Source organism: Cervus canadensis, chromosome 10 (assembly GCF_019320065.1).
Source record: "Cervus canadensis isolate Bull #8, Minnesota chromosome 10, ASM1932006v1, whole genome shotgun sequence".
NCBI classification, from domain to species: domain Eukaryota; kingdom Metazoa; phylum Chordata; class Mammalia; order Artiodactyla; family Cervidae; genus Cervus; species Cervus canadensis.
In genome coordinates, this window is record NC_057395.1 from 13,644,300 (window position 1) to 13,668,112 (window position 23,813).

Here is a 23,813-nt window from a genome sequence, read left to right on the forward strand (position 1 = left end):
TCTGCTGCTCCTGCTGGGCCAGCGTTTCTTAATCTTTTTTTCTAAATTCAGTTGAGTGAACTCGATCACAGGTCTTTGAGCCCCAGTGGTTCATGTGGAGGGTAGAGGGCTTGGAAATAGCTTAAATAAGATTCCACTGCGTCTGAGACGCCTTCCAGGGCCCGAGAGTGGGCTCTTGTCTAACACCTGAAATGAATCGTCTGAGGAGACATGCGCTGAGGAAGCGAGAGACCTTACTGGGAAAGGACGCCCAGGTGGCACGCAGGAGGGTAAGGGAGCCCAGGAGAACCGCCCGGCCATGTGGCCCGCAGTCTCGGGTTTTGTGATAACTGAGTTAGTTTCCAGCTTGTCTTTGGCCAGTCACTCTGACCCAGGTCCTTCCTGATGGCAGGTGCATCGCTCAGCCAAGATGGACTCCAGCGAGGAGGGTTCTGGGAGATTGGCAGGACAAATGGGCTGGCGTCTCTCTCCATCTTACCTTTCCCGAGTTCTTCCGGTTGGTGGTCGCTTGTTAGTTTCATGTTCCTTACCAGTAAGATAACTCCTGCTTGTGGCGACTATCTTGCCCTGCCAGGATGGGAAGTTTAGGTCCGCCTTTCCCCCAATGTGAGCATCATACCACCAGACTGTGAATCGTTTGAGGGCAAGGACTGTATCACATCCAGCTTTGTACCCACCCTACACTGTAGGCTCTGAGTAACTATTGGAGGAATACATTAAGTGCCACGTGGAATTTCTTTACTGATTCTGTAGCAGAAATTTTTAAAGAAATTGACCACTCTTCCAGAAAGATGAAATCTCACATAAAATATCCTCACATGCTCTTAAAAAACAAACAAGATGGGTCGGAAATGTTGGATAATGACGAGTGTCCAGGAACAAGAAGATTTGGAGACAGTTTAAACGGCTCCCAGAAGGCAGCCTTTGCAAGCAGCCTTGTAAAAGGACAATTTGGACGTGAATGTGTTTGCAACACCCATCCCACCACCTCCCACCCCCCAGATCAGGAGATGCTGGCAAAGCCCAGCCTACAAATCACTGCTTTAACGCAAAGCAAATGCTTGTCCCTGGAATGAAACAGCTGAAAATAATTAATTTTCTCTCTGCTTTTAGAGGAAAAAAACCCCAATATATTTTTACCTGCTAATGTACAATTCCATGTGTTTTCCAGGCCTCTACAGAAGTACTTTATTGAGGCTGCTGTGTATAGTATAATATGGTTAATAATTGTGTAAACAAAGGCACATCAAGCCTTCCAGTGGGAAATACTAGTTCTTTTCCATTTTAAGCTTATGAGTCAATACGGGTAATTAGAATATATGCAGATATATAGCGTGAACAACCAGCCACACTGTTTGGGTGCATTTTTCCCCTTGTGGCCTACACTCTCCCTGCTTTTGGGAACCTGGCAGATCCTGTGGGGTTCAGGGGTCATACCTTAGAGAGGTTAATAGGAAGCAGCAGTTTGAGGAGCAGCGGGAAACACACTCCTTACATCTGAGGAAAACCTTAAGCAATTCAGGATAGGAGGCAGCGGGGCTAGTAGGGGTGAAAAGGCTGCCTATTCAGCCAGCCGTCTTTCCACCAAGCCCGTCTTGTTGGAGTTCTTCTTCCTAAATAGATGGAAGGCCCACAGTTCAGTGTAAGGCAGGTCGTCTGATGAGCACGTGTGATAATTGTTCCTTTCCCATCAGGTCACCTTTGCCTCACCCAGAGAGTAATAACTTCAGGTTCTCTGCTGTCCCAGAGTATGTTCATGGTGGGGATCATTAACTTTTGTACATATGATTTCTGCTTGACCAGCTACTTCTTCCCCTGGCTTTTCATCTTTATTGTGAAATGGTTTATGTATTTTAAAAGAAGAATGTAATAACTTTGTAAGTTATAAAGATTATAATAAAATGAACACCTGTGGACCCACCGCCCAGCTTAAGAAGCTGCCCATTATCCTTATCTTTGAAGCCCCCACACGGGCCTGTCTGAACTTTATATAAATGGTGCAGCAGGTGTTTTCTCCTCTGAGAATTTCTGAAGTTTCTTACCTGATTACTTGAAAGGGTAATGAGTTGCTTTACCATTTTAGACTTTGCTGTCTCAAATCAACTGTTCTTCAGTTGCCAATTAGAACTGAAATGTGGTATTCTCTCCCACTGCTTTCCAAAACAGGCCATGTTCTTTATTGAGTACTCTTCTTGTCACTGTTACGGAAACTTGCCATGACTTAAAAAATGTTAGATTGATGCTTCCTGGAACATTAAAAAGATAAAAGGTCATTTTACTGTAAATTAAAATTCCAACTGCCTTTTGGTTTTACTGGTATTAAATTTTGGTGAGCACATATAAACACATGTACTTCAAAGGACCTTCGTTCTTGGGGCCCGGCAGAATAACTTATTTCCATTTCATGGCACATGCCACCACGAGCACTTGTGACCAGGCAGTCTGCCGGGCTCACATGATCATAAAAATAACCCTCAAAAAGAAGGCAAATTAGTTATTAGACCGGTAGTGGGGAAAGAAGTACTTATGGCTGGTTATCTGACGTTAATACCCTGTCTTAAAAATGTAACTAAAACTTTGTTCTGTAAGCAAGTCCAGTATCATGGTTGGAAACTTATTTGTTTCGCACCTCCACAATGTTTTGGGATTATTTCATCTTCACTGTAGTCTTAAGAGATAGGCTGGCATTTTGGTTCTTATTTAAGGGTCAGATGGAAAGGAGCAAATTAAATAACTTATTCCTAGATGCAAAGTGAATAAGGCAGACATGATATTTAAAAACTTTTCAGCAACTGAGTTGTGTTAACCTATGGAGGTTATGCTCCACAGTTTGTATTTTTCAGAACTGGTTTTCATTTTTTAAAGACAAATATGTTGGCCACCAATAGCTATCAATTGCTTTATCACAGAACTTTTCCACTATTAAATATTGCTAATTTACTTTAAAAAATTGGAAATAGATTTATTTCCATCTGTCATTTTCTCCTCTGTCATGAGTAGTGTGCTTCTAGCTGTAATCTAAACATATAGTGTCTTTTCTTTTGACCACAAAATTTTCCATCTGAAATAAAGAACACAAAGACTTAAAATTTTAGTGAATATATAATTCTTATTTCTTTGGTTCTCCTAAAACTCTCAGAAAAACATTTTGAAAGATTTTTATAGTCAGTTTTTATCCACTCAGAGGGTAATAGAGATCACCTTAGCATGAAATAAAGCCTAAAAAAATATTTGTTGAATGAATGAAATCATGTTTCAGTATAACTTGTTTCACCAAGTGCTTTCCTTTTCAGCAGAGAACTTCCATGCCCCAGCCATTGGCCCCTTAGTTCTGGTAGTTTCTAATACAATAAAATGATAAAACAGGAAGAGAATTGAATAATATCCTTCGGGGCTTGTTTTACCCTTTGACCCGCATCCCTCCCTTCCTTTTTCAGTCAACATCTTTCTTTAGTCTTGAACAAATGGAGTGAGCCTTGAAAAGAGAGAGGAATTATTTTCTTGGCTTGGCATAGAGGGAGTTCTATAGAACTCCAGCCCCATAGTTCCCAAGACAGTTCAGTGGTGAAAGGTTTTCAAGGAAGCAAGCCAACTCAAGGCTACTTCATGGTCATCATGAGACATGCATTTTATGAATCTTAAGGATTCTGTGTCAGGACAGGAAAGCATCCTTCAGTGAACTCCCTACTGGCTTATAAATAACCTCACTACCAGGGGGGAAATCTATAGAGATAAGATGAGATTATTCTATTTACAGTTCCTCTTCCTTCCCATTTTAAAAAATGAGTTTATCTTTATTCAATAAGGAGTAACTTAAACACTGTGCAAAATGTCCTAGGGTAAGCCATTTGACCTAAGGCTAAGGAGCAGCAGCTGACTTGGCAACTGCCCAGCCCAAGACGGTTCTGATTTTAGAGTTCTGTTTCCTTTGCAAGAAAGTCTGGGATATGAAGCCAGGCAGAGGGGTTTTAAATGGGTGTGGGAGCCAGTGCAGCTGGGGGTTGTTAACAACAATTGGAGAATAACAAAAAAAAAAAAAAGGTAGCTGAGGGCTTCTTTCTGGTCAGAAAAGAGAATCTGTTTGAATAGAAAAAACTTGCTCACAACCCTGGGAAGGAAACTTTGTTTTATTTAAACAGGATGACATGTGAATCATTTTGGAAGAGAAGGAGGTATCCTAGGGGGAGCATCACTTAAGGGGTGGTTTATATTCCCTGTATTAACCAGGGAAGGTGCTGACTTAACCATCACTAAAAGGCAAGTCCTGCACTGGGGCTGAAAGCTGTCTCATGCAGTGGAGGGCCCTAAGCTGTAGCCTGGCTGCTCTTGTACCGCAGGTGAATTCGTGTGTTCCGGTGCATTCAGAGCAACTTTTCAGACAGTCTGGCCTCTGAGATTATGTACAAATCCATTCCAACTGTCCCCAGAAGGCCATTAACTGGTCTTCCTTGAGGAGCACACGAACAGGACGTCCCCACCTCATCCATTCTGCAGCACTGCGACAGGATCAGTAGTGTTGACCTTTTTTCACATCGTGCTGGTGTGCTGGGATGTGTTTGAAGTCATTTGGTGGAGAAGAATCCTACCGAATCCCCATGTCCATCTTTCATAGCTTAAACCCATTCAGGAAGGCAGCTTGGCTTTAGGTGTTCTTAGCGTTTTCTGATGAAGGTCTTTTCATCACCTAGGCATTTCCAGGAGTCTTCGGATATGAAGAGCTGACTCACTGGATAAGACCCTGATGCTGGGAAAGATTGGGGGCAGGAGGAGAAGGGGGCGACAGAGGACGAGATGGTTGGATGGCATCACTGACTCAATGGACATGAGTTTGAGAAAACTCCGGGAAATAGTGGAGGACAGGGAAGCCTAGCATGCTGCAGTTCATGGGGTTGCAAAGAGTCAGATGTGGCTGAGTGACTGAATAACACCACCATCCCTTGGGCTTTGGCCTTCTAAAACACAAAAGCTTTTTTCAAATCAGTAGTTGAGGTGTAAAGCCACAGTAGCATGATCCTTACCAAGAGGCCAGAGGCTTCTTTAAATGGAAATTAGCTTGAGCTTGACCACACCAAAAATGCTGTTTCAGATAGCACATTCTCAGGCTCAGACGTGCCACTCCAGGCCACTCATTAACCCTGCACGTTGCTGGAGTTCCTGGTCCCCTACATGTAATAATTACACATGGAAAACACCTGGTACTTGGCTATAGCATATGCCCAATTAACTGTATTATTATTAGAATCATTTTTAATGCTATTACCATAAAATGCAATTTTTTACTATAGAAGACGTTTTAGTCCCTAAAATCCAGAAATAAGTTATAGACTTCTTGGTGTCACCGGTGGTGAGAAATACAGCTCCAGCTCCTTTACTGAGGAGGACTTACATCTTTGTTTTTCTTCTATGTAAATGAGTTTGTTACAGTACTGCTCGGGTCTTAGGTTTTGGTTTTCTGGCTGCAAGGCAAGTAGGATCTTATTTCCCTGGCCAGGGATCGAACCTGTACCCTCTGAACTGGAAGGCAGCATCTTAGCTGCTGGATGTGTGGTGAGAAGTAGGTTGCCCCCCCTCTCAGCTTCCTGAATCACCAGTTGCCTCTCTCGTGATAACCACTGTTGCTGGTTCCTCTGATGTTCTTCCAGAGAGATCTCATGTATTTACAAACGTGAGTCATCCATGGTGCCCTGTCATTTTCTTTCCCAGAAATGAGCAGTATCATCTTTTATCATCTTTCTTCACCTTGTCTTTTCTTTTAGATAAACTGTATATTTTGTAGAGTAGTGTTTTTTTCCAAACTGTAGCATGTCACACTAATGAGGTCTAATTTAGTGAGTCAAGAGGAGCAGAATCTTTTCACTGTAGCACATAGAATATAAAGAGCCCACGGAATAGAAAGAAACCACATACTCAGTGACAATGTAGGGGGCTTTTTTGTTTTGCTTTGGTTTTACTGTGGTTCCTGGCAAAACATTTGAAAAAACAATTAGTGTGGATGGTTCCATATCATCTCCATAGAGCTTTCTCTTTTTTAATTGTTGCATAGTATTCCATTGAATAGGGTACCATAGTTGTACATATATGCTGCCACCAAAAGACAACCGTGCTGTTAATATTTCCAGTTTCTTCCTAATTAAAATTAGTTCAGTGAATATCTGTGTAAAGATGTTATTTTATACATACAAAGGCATATCTGTACACTCAATACCTAAAAGTAGAATTGCTAGGTCAAAGTGTATGTCATTTTGATAAAAGGAGTCTATCCTTATTATTTGCAGATTCGTATTTGTGAATCTTCTTGCTTGATGAAATTTACTTCTAATTGAAAGACCAGTGCTCCCAGCACTTTCCCAGTCATTTGTGGACATGAGCAGAGTGGGGGAAAATTTGAGCCGGAAAAGTAGCAGAACTTACGGAGTCAGGAGATGACAACTGGTGAGAAGAGCACAAGGGACAGCATTGCTGTGAGGCTGAAAGCCAATGAAACTTGGGGGCAGGTCATCCAGGGCCAAGAGAGTATTGAGCTTTTCTTGGCTAGTGTATTACTATAAAGAAATATTGCATAAAATTAATTATCTATAAGAAGTATATGTTACAGGGGCTTTGCTCGTAGCTCAGTCAGTAAAGAATGCGCCTGCAGTGCGGAAATCGGCCTGCAATGCAGGAGAGCCGGGTTTGATTCCTGGGTCTGGAGGATCCCCTGGAGAAGGAAATGGCAACCCACTCCAGGATTCTTGCCTGGAGAATCCCATGGACAGAGGAACCTGGCGGGCTACCGTCCTTGGTGTCCCAAGAGTCAGACATAACTTAGCAACTAAACCACATGTAAGGTGTCTCTAAACAGAAAATACACATCAAATAAGGTTACTTCTTGAAAATGTTGTGACCAGAGGCTTGCAGGACCTTAACCTTGTATTTCCCTTGGGAGCAATGGCTCAGTGTTTGCTAATTCAGTGTTCATGGCAAGCTTACAGACCATAACTACCACAAATTATAAGAATGTATTTCCAAACGGTCATACCCCCACCATTATTCTATGAGAGTGTTACCTCCCTTCTCTGAGCCCCAGTTCACCATCCAGGCTTTGCTGAGCTCCGCCATGAAAAGCAGTGCTTGGCAGATGAAAGACTCACTGTGAGTTCCTCTCCTGCCTCCCTGAAGTCCTCCAGCAAGAGATAATTTGTTAAATTATTATTAATAGTGTATTAAGTTATTGAGTTAAGATATACACTAAAGTAAATAAGATTTACAATTCCTGCTGAGTGTCTGAAGCTATCCTGAACTAGTAACTGATGTGAATTGTTGTTATTAAAAAGAGTGTGTTAGGGACTTCTCTGGTGGCCCAGTGGTTAAGACTCCATGCTTCCACTGCATGGGGCATAGATTCCATCCCTGGTTGGGTAACTAAGATTCCATATGCCACAAGGTCGGGCAAAAAAAAAGAAAGTGTCAGTAAATGCACCTCCTTTTTTTGTTTATTTGTGAAAAGAGTGAAGGAAGACTGAATTTCTAGATATTGAGTTACTTTAAGAACTCCTAAACTCTATATCTAGATGCTTTATTAATAACCTTTCAATAGAAAAATATTAAATGTCGTCAATCATTATACCCAGTTTATCCTGCTTTGTAAGTCTCAATTTTTGCGTTACATTTCCTTAAAGCAGGCTCTATTTTCAGAGAAAATAATGTAGTTTGAAATCATCAAAATTGTGCCTTAAAAAAATAATGTGCTGTGTTTTTATCCTTTACTTTCATGATTAAATTGACTGTATTTCCATGTATTTTTTTCTTGGCTAATTCATGAGCAGTTACCACCGTAACATTTGGGGAATAAAGAGAGGTCACAGTGTTGGAAATACTTGAATTTTGTATTTAAATATAATTGCATTGGCAGTACACTAGGGAAGTTTCGTAAGACTTGAATGCCTTTGCTCTATTAGGCAATTTAGAATACCCCAGACCTTGCTCTGGACGTCAGGCTTTTTGAAGTTCAAAGCAGATGTGTGAGGAAGGAAAAGCATCTGGTGGAGAGAGCTTGCTTCATTGCCTGACGCTGTTTTCTTGCACTTGTAGGCGGAGCGTCTGCAGAACAGGTTGGCAGGTTTGAGAACTAGTTAATGATGAAGGAGTGAGCCGCTATCTGAGGAGCTCAGAGCTGCCTCTCATGCCTCTGCCTTCGGCAAAGCCTTCAGAGTCAGGAGCGCGGAGCCCACAGTTGTGTCTCAGCCCACACACTGTCTTCAGACCTAATTAGCTCAGAGAGAGAAGTGGATGGCTCAGGACCCAGAGGCTTGGTGTTGAGCGAGGCAGTTTTATTACCCAGGACTTGTGAAATTTTTGTAAAGTGCATCAAAGCTTTAAAAATGCCTTTAAAATAGCATAGAATTTTGAAAGTAAGTAGCTGAAGGGGACAGAGTTTTGTGTGTATCTCAGTATCTTTCTTTCTATAACTTTTAGATATAATTTCACATTTATGCAGACGTTTTGAGAATAGAACAGGGGACACCTGTGGTTTTGTAACCCACATTTGCTCTTTGTTTTCATTTCCCCCGTTTGTTTTTCCGTCTTTACTTCTCCCTTCCATCCCTCCCTCTTCCCTTTACACACACACACACATTTAAACTGTACTTTCTTTTCTGAATGACTTGAGAGCAAGGTGAAGAGATTGAGTCTTTACTCTTAATACTTCAGTGTATGTTTCTGAAGAACAACAAGGTTCTTCTAAGTAATCATAGTATGGTTATCAAAATCCCAGAGTTTAATATTGATACCACACTACTCTCTAATCCATAGTCCGTTTTCAAAGTCCATCCATCACTTATCTCAGGAATGTCCCTTCAAACACTCCCACCCCTATCCAGGCTCCATCGCAGAAGGACACATTGCCTTTAGTTGTCATATCGCCTTTGTCTTCTTTCTTTCTTTACTTTTGGACATGCGGCACAGTTCGTGGGATCTTTGTTCCCTGACCAGGATTGAACCTGGGCCCTTAGCAGTGAAAGCAGAGTCTTAACCCCTGGCCCACCAGGGAATTCCCTGGGATGCATTCGTCACCTTTAAATGGGAACAGTTACTCAACTTTGTATTTTTTTTTTTTTTAACTTTGTATTTTTTGACTTGGACATCTTTTGAAGAGTTCAGGCCAGTTTATTTATTAGTGTTCCTATATCAGATTTGTGTGGTGTTTCCCCCTGCAATTCTGAGTCTGTGTTTTTGGCGGGAACACTGAAGAAGTGGTGGTGAGTCTCAGGGTGTCTGATCCGGAGACACGTTGTGTTGATTTGCCCCTTACTGGATGATGTTAGCTTCCATCACTTGATTAAAGTGGGGTCCATTGGGTTTCTCCACAGTGAACTCACTTACCCTTTGCCCCTTTGTATTTCATAAGAATTTTCTGGAGAGGTTCCATTGAGACTGTGTAAAAAGCATACTCCTTTTCAAATTTTCCTAGTTTTTGAAAGTGTGATGCTTTTCTAACTCTGTTATTTCTTCTGTATTTATTAGTTGGCATTCAGCTGCAAGGAAGTGCTTTCTCTTCTCCCCCATTTTACTTATTCCTATTTGTTTGTATTAGTTAGACAGGCTGGGACCTGGGACCTGGGACTAGTATGGGCTCATTGATTTAAATTTTGTTCAGTGACGATAATTCTTTACTGTTAATATTTATTCTGATACTTAGATTGACACAGATATGGTCAGTGGGGGTCTCTTCAGGCTGATCCGTGGATCCTTTGTCAAGCCTTCATCATTCTTTGAGGACTTCCTTATCTTCTGGCACAAAAAGATGTTCCAGATTCGTTTAATATTTTCTCTGCCCAGGCCCTGGAATCAACATTTCTCCAAGAAACCCTGGTTCCTTTTCATAGAGAATGGTATTTAAAAAACCTTGATGTAGGGAGTGTGTGTGTATGTGTGTTTTAAAGGAAACTACGTTATGGAATATTATGTTTACTAAATCATTGTATACTGTATGCATAAGTGTGTGTGCGTGTGTGCATGTGTGTGTGTTTAATGTTACAAGTTTCAAACAGAGGAGCATTTATTTTACATGTAATAATCATAAGTTTTGACAAGAAAGAAATACATTTTTCATTTCACAGTAAATGGCATTACACAGTTTTGAGTACTAAATCATCTTGACATTTATGAAGGAGCGAATGGAAAGTCGGGAGCCGAGCGTGTTGAATATAAAGCTATCTTTAACTGTTCTATTAAAAAGCAGAGATTTATTTTCCATCTGTGATCTGAATGTGCCTATTTGTATTCCCTTCCCTGGCAGTGGAATTTCTGTGGAGCCACACGACCGAGAGCATGTGTGTTGGATACATGTCTGCCCAGGATGGGAAGGCCAAGGTAAGCCGGGAGAGCTGGGTGGGAGAGGGTAGGAGGGGTGGGAGGGGAATGACCAGGAAGTCTTACAGACAGCCCGGGAACCTCTAACTGGCCAGGTGGACACAGGGAATTTTTTTTAGCTTCTCTTGGGTGGTAGCTCTGTGATCTTTATGAGAATCTGATAAAGAACAGTTACCAATCCCAAAGAAAAATAGCAGATCTTTTTTTGCTTTTGATGATGGAGCAGAGGAAATTAGGAAAAACCTTTTTTTTTTTTTCACCTTGTTCTTCTTTGTCTGTTGTGAATAAGAAGAAACTGGGACTGGGGAAGAGAAAGTGGGTAATGGGTTGACAGGGCTGGGTGATTTTGCGGGGAGGATGGGAAGACCTAAAGGAAGCCGAGGCAAAGTGAGCCCAGCACCTGGACGCACCCTGCACGTGTGAGGGCAGAGGTGCCCACGTGTGTGCAAGGCTGCCTGCCTCATGTGCCAGGTGGTCTGACACGCATCCCCAGGACAGGGTCAAAGGTCTGCGCCCCGCCCCACACGCCCCGTTCCCACCCCATCGGCCCCCAGGGGTTACAGCGTCGCAGGAATGCCCATGCCACTCCTCTTGAGTTGCCTGGCCTCCCTGCCCTCACAGCAGGTGAGCCTGGGAGTCAGAAGCATCATTTGTGGATTTATATTATACCGGCCTCCTGTTCTTGTTCATAAAAATTTTTAGAAACAGCTGTGGCCTACGATGTTTGCTTGGTATTAAAGTACCTCAATTACAAAGCTGTGAAGCTGGGCAGCCTCTTTTCCAAAGGACATGATTTATTTTACACATTTCGATATGTAAGTAAGGAAACTTCTGGTGTAAACTGTTTGATATAGGTGGCATCATTAACAAATTAAGGTGACGCGTAAGAAAGAATAGTTTCTTGCTTCTTTGTCATGGAACACCCATCCAGGCGGGCCTCTGAATGTTATCCGGCAAGCTGGTAGCATCACAGAGCTTTGTGAGGACAGCGTGTGTTTGTGAAAATATTACAGAGATCACCTCCACCTTTGTCTCCTCATACAGTATTTGGCTTGTATCCATATATTTATTTCATATGAGTATGCAGGAAGATTGTTTTGTTCCATAGTACAAAGAGAATTGAATTATAATGGCTCATTTAAAAAAGGTGATGAGTTTAGAGCAATGTTAAAATAATTTTCTGTGTTGATGGAAATGCTTTGTATTTATACTGTGCTGTCCAATAGGATAGTCACTAGATACAGATGGCCTTGAGCACTTGAATGTGGCTGGTGTGCTTGAGGAACAGAATTTAAAATTTTATGTAAATAGCCATGTGTGGCTAGTGGCTACCATATTGAACAGAATGGGTATAAAGAATGAGTGGAAACTAGCACAGCATTATAAAGCAATTCTCTTCTAATTAAAAATAAATTAAAGGAAAAAATAATGAGTGGAGAAGTGACTTTAAATATTTTCAAACATTCAAAAAGAAAACATTCTTTTCTTCCCAATGGCAAAAACAGTTATTATTATTATTATTTTATAATAAGCCTGGTAAGCCACACAAATCCTTAACTGGCTTGCAGCCAGTTAAGTTTCTCCTGCCCCTGACATGTAGAATCTGAGCTAAGATTGCTTCTTAACAACATCAAGAACAACAACAAGAATACCTGGAAGAGGTGGACTTCAGGACTGAAGCCTGTCTGGTGGGGACAGTCATGTTATTAAGCCCTGTATGTGGGCTGTTATCCCTGTTATCCTGTTATAAGGTCCCTGTTGTCCCTGCTGGTGGCCCCCTGAAGACACCTTGAAACATGGGAGGAAGGAGCGTGGAGAATTGTGCCTCAAGCCCAGAGATATTTGGCTTCCCGTTGTATTGCGTGACATCTGGTGGACGTGGTTTTCATAATGTTGGTAAATTCTGCAGCTGGTGGTATTGATGGGCCAACAGATAGGGCTGCTGCACTCGCCTCACTTGTAGGTCATGTGTTTGGGCTTCCTAGCTGGGAGTTCATACCTCTACCTTCCTTCCTCCGGTGGCTGCAGATGCTTCCCTGCAACCCCCGAGCAAAAAACAAAGAAAAAACCCTGAAACACTAAAGCTTTGGTTGTTGAATTCTAGTGATCAAAAAAAAAAAAAAAGAGCAAAAAACAAGCAAAGAAAGAAACCAACAAAACCCAAAAATATCTCTTCTGTCATAAAGCCTGGAATTTTATTGTATTGCAAGTATGACAAAATTATAGATGAGAGATTGAACTCAAAAGAGAAAAGAGGAGCCATAGCAAAGTTTATATTCTTTTTAAGAGAGAAAGCCTTTGGCCTACCCACCCTGATTTCCTTATTTCTATGAAAGAATTATTGAATTAGTGGCATACCCACTCAGCATGATGACAGTTTGTGAAACATGCGTTCTGTATGTTGCAAACTGTGGTGGCAAAATGAGAAAGGAGGTATCTTTAAAAACTAAAACAATAGCCATAATATTTTTTTTAATTTAAAAGCAACTTCTGAAAAAAAAATTTTTTTTAATTTACTCTGCCTTCCAAAAATTGCCTTCTTTCTGCTTTTTACCAAACTTAGAAACTAAAATCATTTGGCCATTCAAACATTTTTTATAAGCTAACTATATTTAATCCAAGTTAAGACCTTGACTTAAAGTTCACCCAAAATGGTACTGTTTAGAAAAGGCTGGAAAATAACTAATACCATTATAACCCGAATCCATATGTAATTTGAACAAATAGGAGTAAGTTCTTTTATGTTTCTTTTTTTAATAGAATGTTTTTGCAGTTATATACCTTAATTCAATTTTGAAATCCCTACTGTTGCATAAGTCAAAGAGATTTCTTTTTAACTGAACCAAAATTAGGGCATTGATACCAGTTGAATTTAAAGATCAAATTGCCAGTATCCTACCCAAGATAGCAGACAGTTAATGAATGGTTTTTCATAAACACCCAGTGTACATGGACTACTGTAATAAAAACAGCTGTTAAAATTGGCATGGAACTTATTCGGGAATAATAAGTAAAACCTAGGTTTTTTTACGATGTAGAGGTCTTTTTTTTTTAATAACATAGTGAAAATACTGTTATAAAAATTCATCCTTGAGGAGGAGCAAGCTATTTTATGGTCTTACGGTGTTGCCCCAGGTCCTTATTAGTTTCAGGGGAAAATAATAAGTATATAATGGAAAAACCAGGCAACAACTTGACCACATGATCAAAATTAATGTCACCGCGAGGGACAGATGGACATCATGTGCCTCTGGATGTGAGAACCCGAGAAAGACCCAGCATCTCTTTCACAGTATCCCATCTGGAAGTGTACCACCTGAACCTAATCACAAGGAAACATTAGAGAAATCAAAAATGAAGATCATTTTCCAAAGAAATAAAAGGGGATTATATTCTTCAAAAATGTCAATGTTGTAGAAGACAAAGGCTGAGGAAATGTTCCAGATTAAATAATACTAAAGGGCAGTGACAACTAGCATATGCAGTAACTGATCCTATGCTGGACCCTGTATGGTAGGAGGAAAACGCTAAAAATGTATTGTTAGGTCAGTGAACAAAAGGGGACATAGGTAGTAGAAGATGTTATCATTTTAAAATATGTTTGTACTGTAGTGTGTAGCAAAACCCTTAGGGAATATAAACTCAAGTATTTAGGAGTAAAGGGCCATAATTATACAATGTCTTCTCAGTGGTTCAGAAAATATTGTTATGGGGATGGATGGACAGACAGATGGGTGTGCGTTGCTCCATTGCTCGGTTGTTTCCGACTTTTGAGTGATCCCGTTGACTGCAGCTCACTAGGCTCCTCTGTCCATGGGATTTTTTCCAGGCAGGAATGCAGGTGTGGGTTGCCATTTCCTTCTCCAGGGTATCTTCCCCACCCAGGGGTCAAACCCACGTCTCTTGTATTAGCAGGTGGGTTCTTTACCACTGTGCCACTTGGGAAGCCCTGGATAGACAGCAGATCGCAAAGCAATGGAGTAAAATGTTAGCAATAGGTGAACCTGCGTGAAGGAGGTGTGGGTGTTCCTTGAACTGTTCTGTATATTTTTGAAATTATTTAAAAAAAAAATTAAAAAAAAAATCACCCTTGGATATTATGGCACATTTGATAAGTATTGCAGTTGAACAAGTATCAGAATGGGTGCCGCGCTGGGCTGCCAGAGCCTGGGTCACCTCCGCTTCTTGCAGGCTGTATGGCTCTGTGGTCACTCTCTCTCCCTGGATTTCAGAGGCCTCACGAGTAAAATGAGAGTAAGAAAACCTGACTCTGCCTTAAGTCCTTCCTGGGTCAGACTTGATAGGAACAAGGAAACAAAATCTTATCTGTCTGAATACAGATGAGTTAAGTCCTTCGTTTATTATGGATATTGTATATATTATGGCCCTTCATGCCTAGATACTTGTTTGCCATCTGTAAAATTCTAAATTCTACATTCCAGATTAATAAGCATATATGTTGCTATTCAGTTTTTGGTAGAATTTTTGCAACCCCAAAGGTAGTATCTACTATGGTTTGTTTTTATGAAGATAGTTTCTGGGTCTTTAAAATAATCTCAGTAAATGTCTGTGTAGAAGTGATAGCACAGATAGATTTCTGAGAGTTTTTACTAGGCTTAACTTGCCTCTCAAGGAAAGGTATGGAGGAAGACTTAAATATAAACGTGAGGTAATCAAGAGGGGGTGCTTCTAGGTGGCTCAGTGGTAAAAAATCCACCTGCCAATGCAGGAGACACAGGTTCGATCCCTGAGTCGGGAAGACCCCCTGGAGAAGGAAATGGCAGACTACTCCAGTATTCTCGCCTGGGAAATCCCATGAACAGAGGGCCTGGTGGGCTACAGTCCATAGGGTTGCAAAAGTCAGACATGACTTAACGACTAAACAACAACACAAGAGGGAGTTACCAAGAGAAGTGAGAAAAAGACTTCCACTTCCAGTTAGGATGAAGAAAGTCAGAGGACACTGTTGCTCCTACTCTCAATAATGAGAGTGAGCTGGATATACAATAAAGTCATGGATTTTAAAAATTATCCAAAGAGCTGAGTATAGTAGAAAAATTTAAATGAACTAAACTTCAGAAAGAGATAAGACTTTCCTAGGTGAGAGAAAAGCTCTGACTGCTTCATTCCTGGCAGAGCAATAGGAGGAGGGTTTTAAAAGATGTCAGCAAGGCCATGTACAAAGAGGCAGTGTGATATAATAAGAGAACAGGCTTCAGAGTTAGCCAGAGGTGAATTTCACTCCTGAGGCTCCTGCTTTATAACCTGGGACAGATTACAATGCTAACCCTTGGTTTCCTTATCTTTAAAATGGGACTAGATGCTTTCATAGTATTCTGAATATTAATTGAAAATGCAACCACAGGGCATATAATAGAGCTGTTTATACGTGTGTTGTGATGGGTAATGTGGTGCTGGTGGTGGGAGGACCAGGTGATGGCCAAAGTGGTGAGAGTCTCTCAGGGCTGGCGCCCTGCAGCTCCGCAGCCTCATTTACACTAACTGTGCTTCCAAAGGTACCATCCACATCTCCTACCACAAGACTGATACCTCCTAGGTTTTCACGCTGATCCCCTGGTGGAGATGGTCGGGCTTATTCCTTTTTGACAAAACGTAATTCTATTGTAAACCAACTGACAAGTGAATTCAGAGATTCCAGAAGAGAAAAAAGAAAATTGTTTGAAGCTACAAGAATAGACACATACGTACACACACACCCAACCCTGCAATTCAGGCCAGTATGGTGGTAATGGGCCCTTTTACAAAGCTTTCTGACTGGATGTCTACCAACTTGACAGCCTTACAAACTGAGGTTTTGAAATGAAGCCTAAGTTGCCTGAAGCATTCCAGTTAAGCTCACCTAACTGAATAATTTTAACTTTAAAAGTAAGAGAAAAGAATATTCTTTACTGGCTACTGTTGAGTGCATCTTGGGCGAATGCAGGCAACCTTCTCAGATTCCCCTGAGCTCTGGACAGTGGAACATCTTTAGGTAGGTTGACCATGAGTTCTCAAAAGGGACTTCAGTTCCATGGTAGTGCCCAGTGACATTCAGCCACTGGGTGGATTTATTGGACCATATTTTAGATTTATGAAGAACCACTTAGATACAAGTTGGCCTTGGTCTAAGCCAAATATTAACTGCTTTTGATAGTCTAGTCCCCATATTACTCAACAGCTGAAGGAGTCTGATCCCTGGCAGGAAGCCATCTGCCCTGGGATGGTGTTAGGCGCCGCCAGCAAGCTCTGTACTAGGAAACATCCCAGACAGCTACATTTGGCAAGTGCACTTATGGAGCAGAAGGAAAAGTGGCTAATCAGTGATTTTACTTGTACCTTCTAAGCTTGCCCAGAATTTCAAATATAGAAAGTTGTATTTCTTTTCCATGCTCTTAGGACTGCCAGGAGGATCCCATTGGGTCTATTTAGAAAGTCCTTTAAACAAACAGAAGACTGTAGAAGGTTGAATATGTGAAAAACAAACTTTAAGACAGTTTCCTCAGCCTCAAGTTTGCTTCTCAGAGTTGTTGTTAGCTTTATTTTTTTTCCCTAATTAGCCTTATGCCATCAGTTTCTTCCAAATGATTCATTTGACAAAGCTCCAAAGCAATAAATAGAATAAACACAAAGAGGGAATTCACCATGTTGGCAAGAGCATAAATCTACTCAGAGTTATTAACCATATTTATCCAAATAAATCTCATTTTAATCGTGGTGTAGGGTTGGATCTCTGCAAAGATAAATATGTCTATTGCTTGGACTTGTAGACACTCCATGTTAGTTGCAAGTGGTGAGTAAACCTTTTTTGTTTTTTATTATAGCAGCATGGAAAATAATGAAAACATTAATTTCCCTGCCTCTATGAACGTGCACAGTCATCAGTTTACATAGTTCACATCAGGTGTGAACGCGACACTGGATCGTCACCTTGTTACCCTCTAGTACCCAACATTTTGGGTAAATGTGTGCCTTCCCAGAGCAGACATGTGCCTGCTGTTTGCCCACAGGACAACACATAACTAAAACAGGCATTCGCGAGAATTGTTGGCCTTACTACTCACAGCAAGTGAGAAACGATTACAGGATGGTCTCTTCTTTCTCTTGGTTCAAAAGCAGTGGACAAATGATGAAAGAAATCCTTTCCTGTTTTTTTCAATCCTAAAACAAAAAAGGCCATAATCTTGGTCATGCCATTCTTATTTCATGTTACCTTCCTAAATTAAAACGTGGCATTGGTTTCTTTGGTTGTAAATATTCAGTGTCAGCCATTGGTTTTATGTTGTAAGAACTCTTGTTATTAAGAAGTTGGGTCGTGAGAGGAACTGAATTTACAGGCATGCAGTGTACTCAGAGGTTCTAATGGCCCTGCAGGACCGTGCATACATGGGCATTCATTCCATAGAGATGTCTTCTACGAGTGGCTCCACATTGAAGTTGAGGGTGAAACTTTGAGGCCAGATGGTTGTTTGGATATACTTTTTATCCTCACTGTCCCTCCTTCCCCGTAACCTGCAGATTTGAGCTCAAGGGCTAGCTTCAGCAACACATCGCTTTTTTTAAAAAGTTGAAAATATTACCTAAAATTTTTTTGAACTTATACAAAATAGAAATTTTGTATAAAAATTTTATGCAAGATTTAAATGTTTTAAGTTTTGTGTGAAAGTACAGTTTTCTTCCTCCCGACTCATTTTCTCGTAAGAGTACGTTTAGCCACATTGGGACCCACTACCTACATAGCCATGATTAGCTGGTCCCAAGTGGTGGCCACCCTGTTTGGTGGGGCCTGGACATTCCACTCTGCCAGTCCTATGCCTGGCCTGCTTCACTCACAGACATTGGAAACTGACCTGTGTTGTCGATTTTGAACCCTAAGTGAAGTCTAACTGCTAAAATACATTTTTATTTTAGTACCATTCATTCAAATAATATCGTTTCTGTCTTTTCTAAAGACTTCAACTTGGAGTGTCCATTCTGTCTAATTCTAATGATTAAAATTCTTCTCTGCTGATTACTATGTACAGTTTTTTATGTCTTGTAAGTAAAGCAGTGCTGTAAATTGGTGAAATTTTAACATTTTAGTAATAACTAATTGAGACATTTGGATATGGTTGAGCTACTCTCTCTACATTCCTTTCAAATGCCTCTGTGGCACATCTGGCGATTTACTTTTATGCTCTTGGGCTGTCATCACTGCGCTGTACATGTTTGGACTGTCCTGTCTGCTGCAGTGTTGAAGAGATGAAAAGAAATGTAGAATGAGGGTTGTATTAACACTTTGTTATTAGGAGATGCTCAAAGTACTTGGAAACAGCTTTTTCTTCACTTGAAAATTAATTATATTTTAAATGTGCTTCCTATAAAGGATGAAAAGCCCAATAATCCCCTGACTTCTTCCATTGATAGGTCTAGTATATATTATGGTAAAATTCTGAACAGTTAGAACCTGCCAACAGTTAGAACCTGCTCCGTTAAAGATGGAAGATCTTGGCAAAACAAGCTCTTACTAGGCCGTTAGTAATAAGCCCCAGTAGCCCCTGAATAAAACAGGCTTCCAACCCAAATTCCTATAAACTTGCAAAGCCAGTTCAGACAGGAAGGACCTGGTCTTTAATGTGATAACCTCTTAGGTACAAGTTCCTGAATCTTGCAATTTATGTTTTTGTTCAGTAGGCCATACATAATTGGGGCAGAAAAGAAATAAATACAATCTATAAGGTTTTCACCATCAAAGATGACAAAAATCCATTTCTTCTTAACCTCAGTTAACCAGTAGTAGAGCTAATCTGGGATTTATTACCGTATTTAATAATGATTAACTGGGAAGGAAGCCTTGATTCTTTGGCTTTGAGATTTTAGCTATTAAAAAACTCAGTTTACTTAGGAGTAGAATTTTGATGAAACATAGCAGCTCATTTTTTAAAATGAAATATTTATTGAACAAATATTGTTGAGTGCCCATTATATTCAGGTATTTTCCTGGAAACATAGTAGTAAACAAAAAAAGCCAAGCATCCTTGTACTCCTGGACTTACACACTAGCGGGGAAAATATTAAACAAGATAAATAAGACACAGATTATGTTTGTGGTAAGTGTTAGAAAGACATGTCAAGCTGGGAGGCTTTTAAGAAGTATGAGATCTCCAATGTGATGCGGGTCTCACTGAGAAAGTGACAGTTGAATACAGTTGGGAGGCTTATGGGAGGCAGGCAAGGATCCCAGGTGTGAAGAACAGCAGGAGCAGACACCTCCGGGCAGGAGAGAGCGTCCCTTGTGATGGAGGCGCAGTGGCAAACTCAGTCTCAGTGGGTCGCCGTAAAAAGTGGGGGACTGGACCTTGTGGGTTGTTATCGGTCATAGTTAGGATTTGGGCTCTTCCCCTGAGGTGGGAGCCATTGGAGGCTAGGGAGCAGAGAACGGACGGTGTCTGGCTCACGCTGGAAGAGGTGACTCCCGCTGCTTTCTGAAAGGGGGCCAGCGTGGGAGCCTGTTGCCACTCGTGTGAACAAGCTCTATGAAATGGACTAGAACATAAGCCGTGCACAGGCAGTGAGCGCCAGTTGGCTTCTGCGCCCGTTTAAAGATGAAGCCAGCAGGGTCTGCCACTGGACTGAATGGAGGTGTGAGGGAACTGGGGAAGGCAGCACTGAGAATGGGGCTGCTCTTTACCGAGGTGGGCAGGAAGGTGAGGAGTGAGGACCAAACTGGGGATGCCTATCTGAGAATCTCAGCAGATAAATGCTAAAAAACAAACAAAACTGCAGGGACAGACGAGATCACTAAGAGATCTTTGTCTAAAGCCAGGAGAAAAGAGTTCCAAGGGGTTCCTGTGTTCATAAGTCAGAGAAGTGAAGGACCTCGCACAGGAGATTGAGAAATGGCCATACAGGTTGGTGGAGAACTAGGGGAGTGTCACAGAAACCAAGGAGAGAAAGTCTCAATATTTCAAGGTGAAGAGGGCCATCCAGCTTTATCAGATCCTGCAGTCTGGGCCCATGAAGTTAGGTCTGAGGACAGACCGTTGGATTTAGCATTTGGAAGGCATGGCTCACCTTGGGAAAGAGCCATTTCAGTGCAGTGCTCAAGGCAAAAAACCTGAGTGGAGAGGGTTTAGAGAGAATGGAAGGACAGAATCTGAGGAAATAGGGACAGGCAAGTCTTCTAAAGAACTTTGCTGTGAATGAAAAGACGTGAAGTGGCAGCTGGAGGGTGAGTTGGGTCTGGAGAATTATTCTCTGTCCTCTTCCTCCAGTGTAACCAGGGGCTTCACTGTATGTTTGGAACCGTTCACAGGTATTTTTCTACAGAATGAGTTGAGGAGAAGTGGCCCGACTCTTGAGTCCTGGGGTACCCCAACACTGAGTGGCTGGGGAGGTGAGGGAAAACCAGCAGAGGGAGCTGAGGTCTCGGTGTCAGGGCAGAAGAGAAGGGAGGTTCCCGTACAGCTGGAACTGAAGGGTGGCTTCTGTTGACACCTAGGATGAGCTGGCTTATGGCGTCCACAGTTTCCTTTATCAGAGGATGTCTGACCTTCACATGCTCATGTGCCCGCCCAGCTCTAAGAGACATGGACTGGGCTGACGTTCGACAAGGCTCCTTTTTCCAGAGAGCCACTCCTGGGACCAGCAGAGGCCAGGCTGGGAAGCCCTGCCCTCTCTCATTCCAGCATTTTCATAGTTCTTTGGTGTCACATGGGTCAGATCAATAAGTCAGGGAGCAGATGGTTTCGATGAGAAGAATTTTCTTCAAAGAGTTTGTTGGTGGTTTTTATTTTTGCCACTCCCTAATTCCTCACTGACAGATCAACTGAAATTCTCAGGAAATAGTTTCATTAGACAAATAGTAGTTTCACTCTTTATGATAGTTTCAACATTAGCCTTTCATTTCTTTTCAAATACAAGATAGTCTTTTCAAGCTATAGTAAAAAAAAAAAATCCATGTTCTCTGTCAGCTTATCAAGCAGAAGACTGTAAGTGACATTCTGGGTTTTCACTTAGTACAAGTCACCCAGATGCTGAGGCTTCCCCAGCAGGTTTTCCAAGAAGAGGCCACCTGGTTGTTTTTACCGAGGAAATGGTGGCCCAGAGATTCCTCTGACAGAAGCAGAGGTAACCCCCCAGCCTTCATGCTGCCCAGGGGCCTGCCAGGCATGGCTGCATCTCCTCTGCTCAGCGCAACACCTCCTGCTCCCATTGGAAGAAGTATCTGAAATACGAAGTTACTCTTATGAGGCCACACAGCTACTGGAGGTCGAGCCAAGATTCAGGCCAGGCGGTCTGAACCCCAGAACCAAAGCTTCTCACCAGGTAGTTGTCAGGAGATGCCTAAGCTGGAGATGTATATTTGGGAATCTCAGCATAGGAGCGCTTTCGTGAAACGAAGGACTGGATGAGATCGCTAAGGGAGTGACCGCGGATGGGAGAGAAGGGGCAGAGTCCTGGGGAGCGCCTGTGCCGTTAGCTTGGGGCTGTGGGGGGCCTGCAAAGGGGACTGGGAAGTTGTGGTCACAGAGGCTGAGGAGACGCAGGTGAGCTTGGGGTCCTGGAGGCCAAGGAGAGGGTGTATCAGGGAGAAGCTGCTGCTGGTGGGTCCCGTGTGGACAGCACAGTTACGTTGTTTGTTCTTTCTCTGCAATGCTCAGGAGTGGACTGGGGGCACGGTCATGCCTCCCACAGGGGGTCTCCAACAGTAATAAAGGACCCAGACCAATTCCTCAGTAGGTTATGCTGCTGCATTAAACACCGACTAACTCCCTCTGCCACATAATTAAGAAAATACAGAAGAATGACAGGAGAAAAAGAGAGGTGACCCTGGCCCTGAATGAATCCTGGAGGGCTGTGAACTGCCCCACATTAACCGCCGTCAGTGTGCTAATGGACTTCCTTCAGCTTCCACAGTTGTGATCTTGTTTTTTTACACAGTTGTGATCATTTGGACTACATGGAGTGACATGTTCCGATTTCTTCTTTTTTAAATGAATTTTTAGCAAAAAAGTAGCCATGTTCCCATTTGCACGTTTAGAAAAGAAGAATGAAGACTGTTTTAAAAATCAGGGTGAAGGTCTCTAGAGTCTCAGATTAGCGTGATGGTGTCAGCAGTTTCCATGTCGTCTGTAGGATGTATCTACTGTCCCTTTTCCCTGACTGCCTCCCTCTTTATCCAAGAGGTAACCTAAGGCAGGCTCTGTTCCTGCAGACTTGGGGGTTCAAATCCTAGGTGTGGAAATCCAGCCTTCTGGCCCCCACCCGCAGATGTTCTGATGTAGATGTTCTAACACCGCTGTCTAAGAGGTCCACTCTTAAGTTAGGCTGGGTATAAAGGAAAGGCAATACAAGTCCTGGGACCAATTGGGCTTTCAGTTACTTCTTAGAAGTGCTGTTTAAAAAAAAATAATCTATAACTGAATTCTAGGAAAATTTAAACATGTGGGTTAAAAAAAAATTAAACAGCCTTTAGAGGGCTGTTCTAATGCGAAACTGTCTAAAATGTTCAAATCAGAAAGAACCCCCTATATAGTTGAGTAAAAATTTTCATTTTGAGCTACAAAGATACTGAAACCCAGAGATCTAGTGAACCTACCCTCTGCCCCAGTTCATCCTCAGCAGAGTTAAGGCTCAAATCCAGTTCTCTGAATCCCAGAATCAAACTGAAATTTGTTGGTAAAATGTGTGGCAGTAGCTTTTCTGAGCAAGCCCTATTTCACCCTGAAAAACTACTTAGTCATAAATCTCCTGTAGTGAGAGTTGTGTCTCTTCACAGAGCCTAATTTAGAATCTTTCATGGTAAGGCTTTGTGGGAGTAAAGAGAGCCCTAAATTTGGAGTCCAAAGGCTTTCATTCAAGGCTCAGTTTTTCCACTTCCTCTGGGACCATAAGCAAACCACATAACCATTCTGAGCCTGGCTTTCTTTCCACCTGAAAAATAGGTATAGTATACCTCTTTCTACCTGAGAGCATATTTTGAGGTGGTCTCACTGATGCAAAGGCACTATGGAAACTAAAGCATTATGCAAATATAGGGACTTCATATTTTTATTAAGATTTACAAGAAGCTAGTTTCATAAGGAACTAGCTTCCACATCCTACAAAGACCTAATCGCCTTCAGAGTGACATCATGTGTGTTTCATTCTTCTGTCCCCTCCTAACAAGTACAGAATAAATATTTGTGATATAGTGTAGAGCTTTTATCACCTTTAGCAGAATGGAGTATCCATGATAATTCTCCATGTGAGTGGTGATATAACAGGTGCTGTGGGCTTTCCCTGTTTATGTGGATGCCTTCACAGGGCTTTTAAGCTAAAGGTAAGGGGCAGTGTTGTGTGATGTTGCCATTGATGGGTGGTGGTAAAAGAAGTAACAAACTTTGCCAGGAGACTAAAACAACATGCTGTTTTCATAAGACTGCATTTTCATCTTATTTTGAGGTTCCTTGAACATGATATTTCTATGTGAGAACAATAGAACA

The 23,813-nt window shown here is 41.8% G+C and overlaps 1 protein-coding gene across 4 annotated transcripts in view; it reads left to right on the forward strand.

Moving 5' to 3' along the window:
• The window catches only part of TASP1 (taspase 1), a 246,075-nt gene that overhangs the window by 201,252 nt on the left and 21,010 nt on the right, over positions 1-23,813 (forward strand). For all 4 annotated transcript variants that reach the window (XR_006271492.1, XM_043478982.1, XM_043478983.1 and 1 more), the window contains one exon: positions 10,277-10,350. Coding sequence is in view for 3 of the 4 variants with exons in the window: in XM_043478982.1 (XP_043334917.1) it covers positions 10,277-10,350 (74 nt within the window). In the remaining variant the exon portion in view is untranslated. Of the gene's footprint in view, positions 1-10,276; positions 10,351-23,813 lie in introns of those variants that run through there.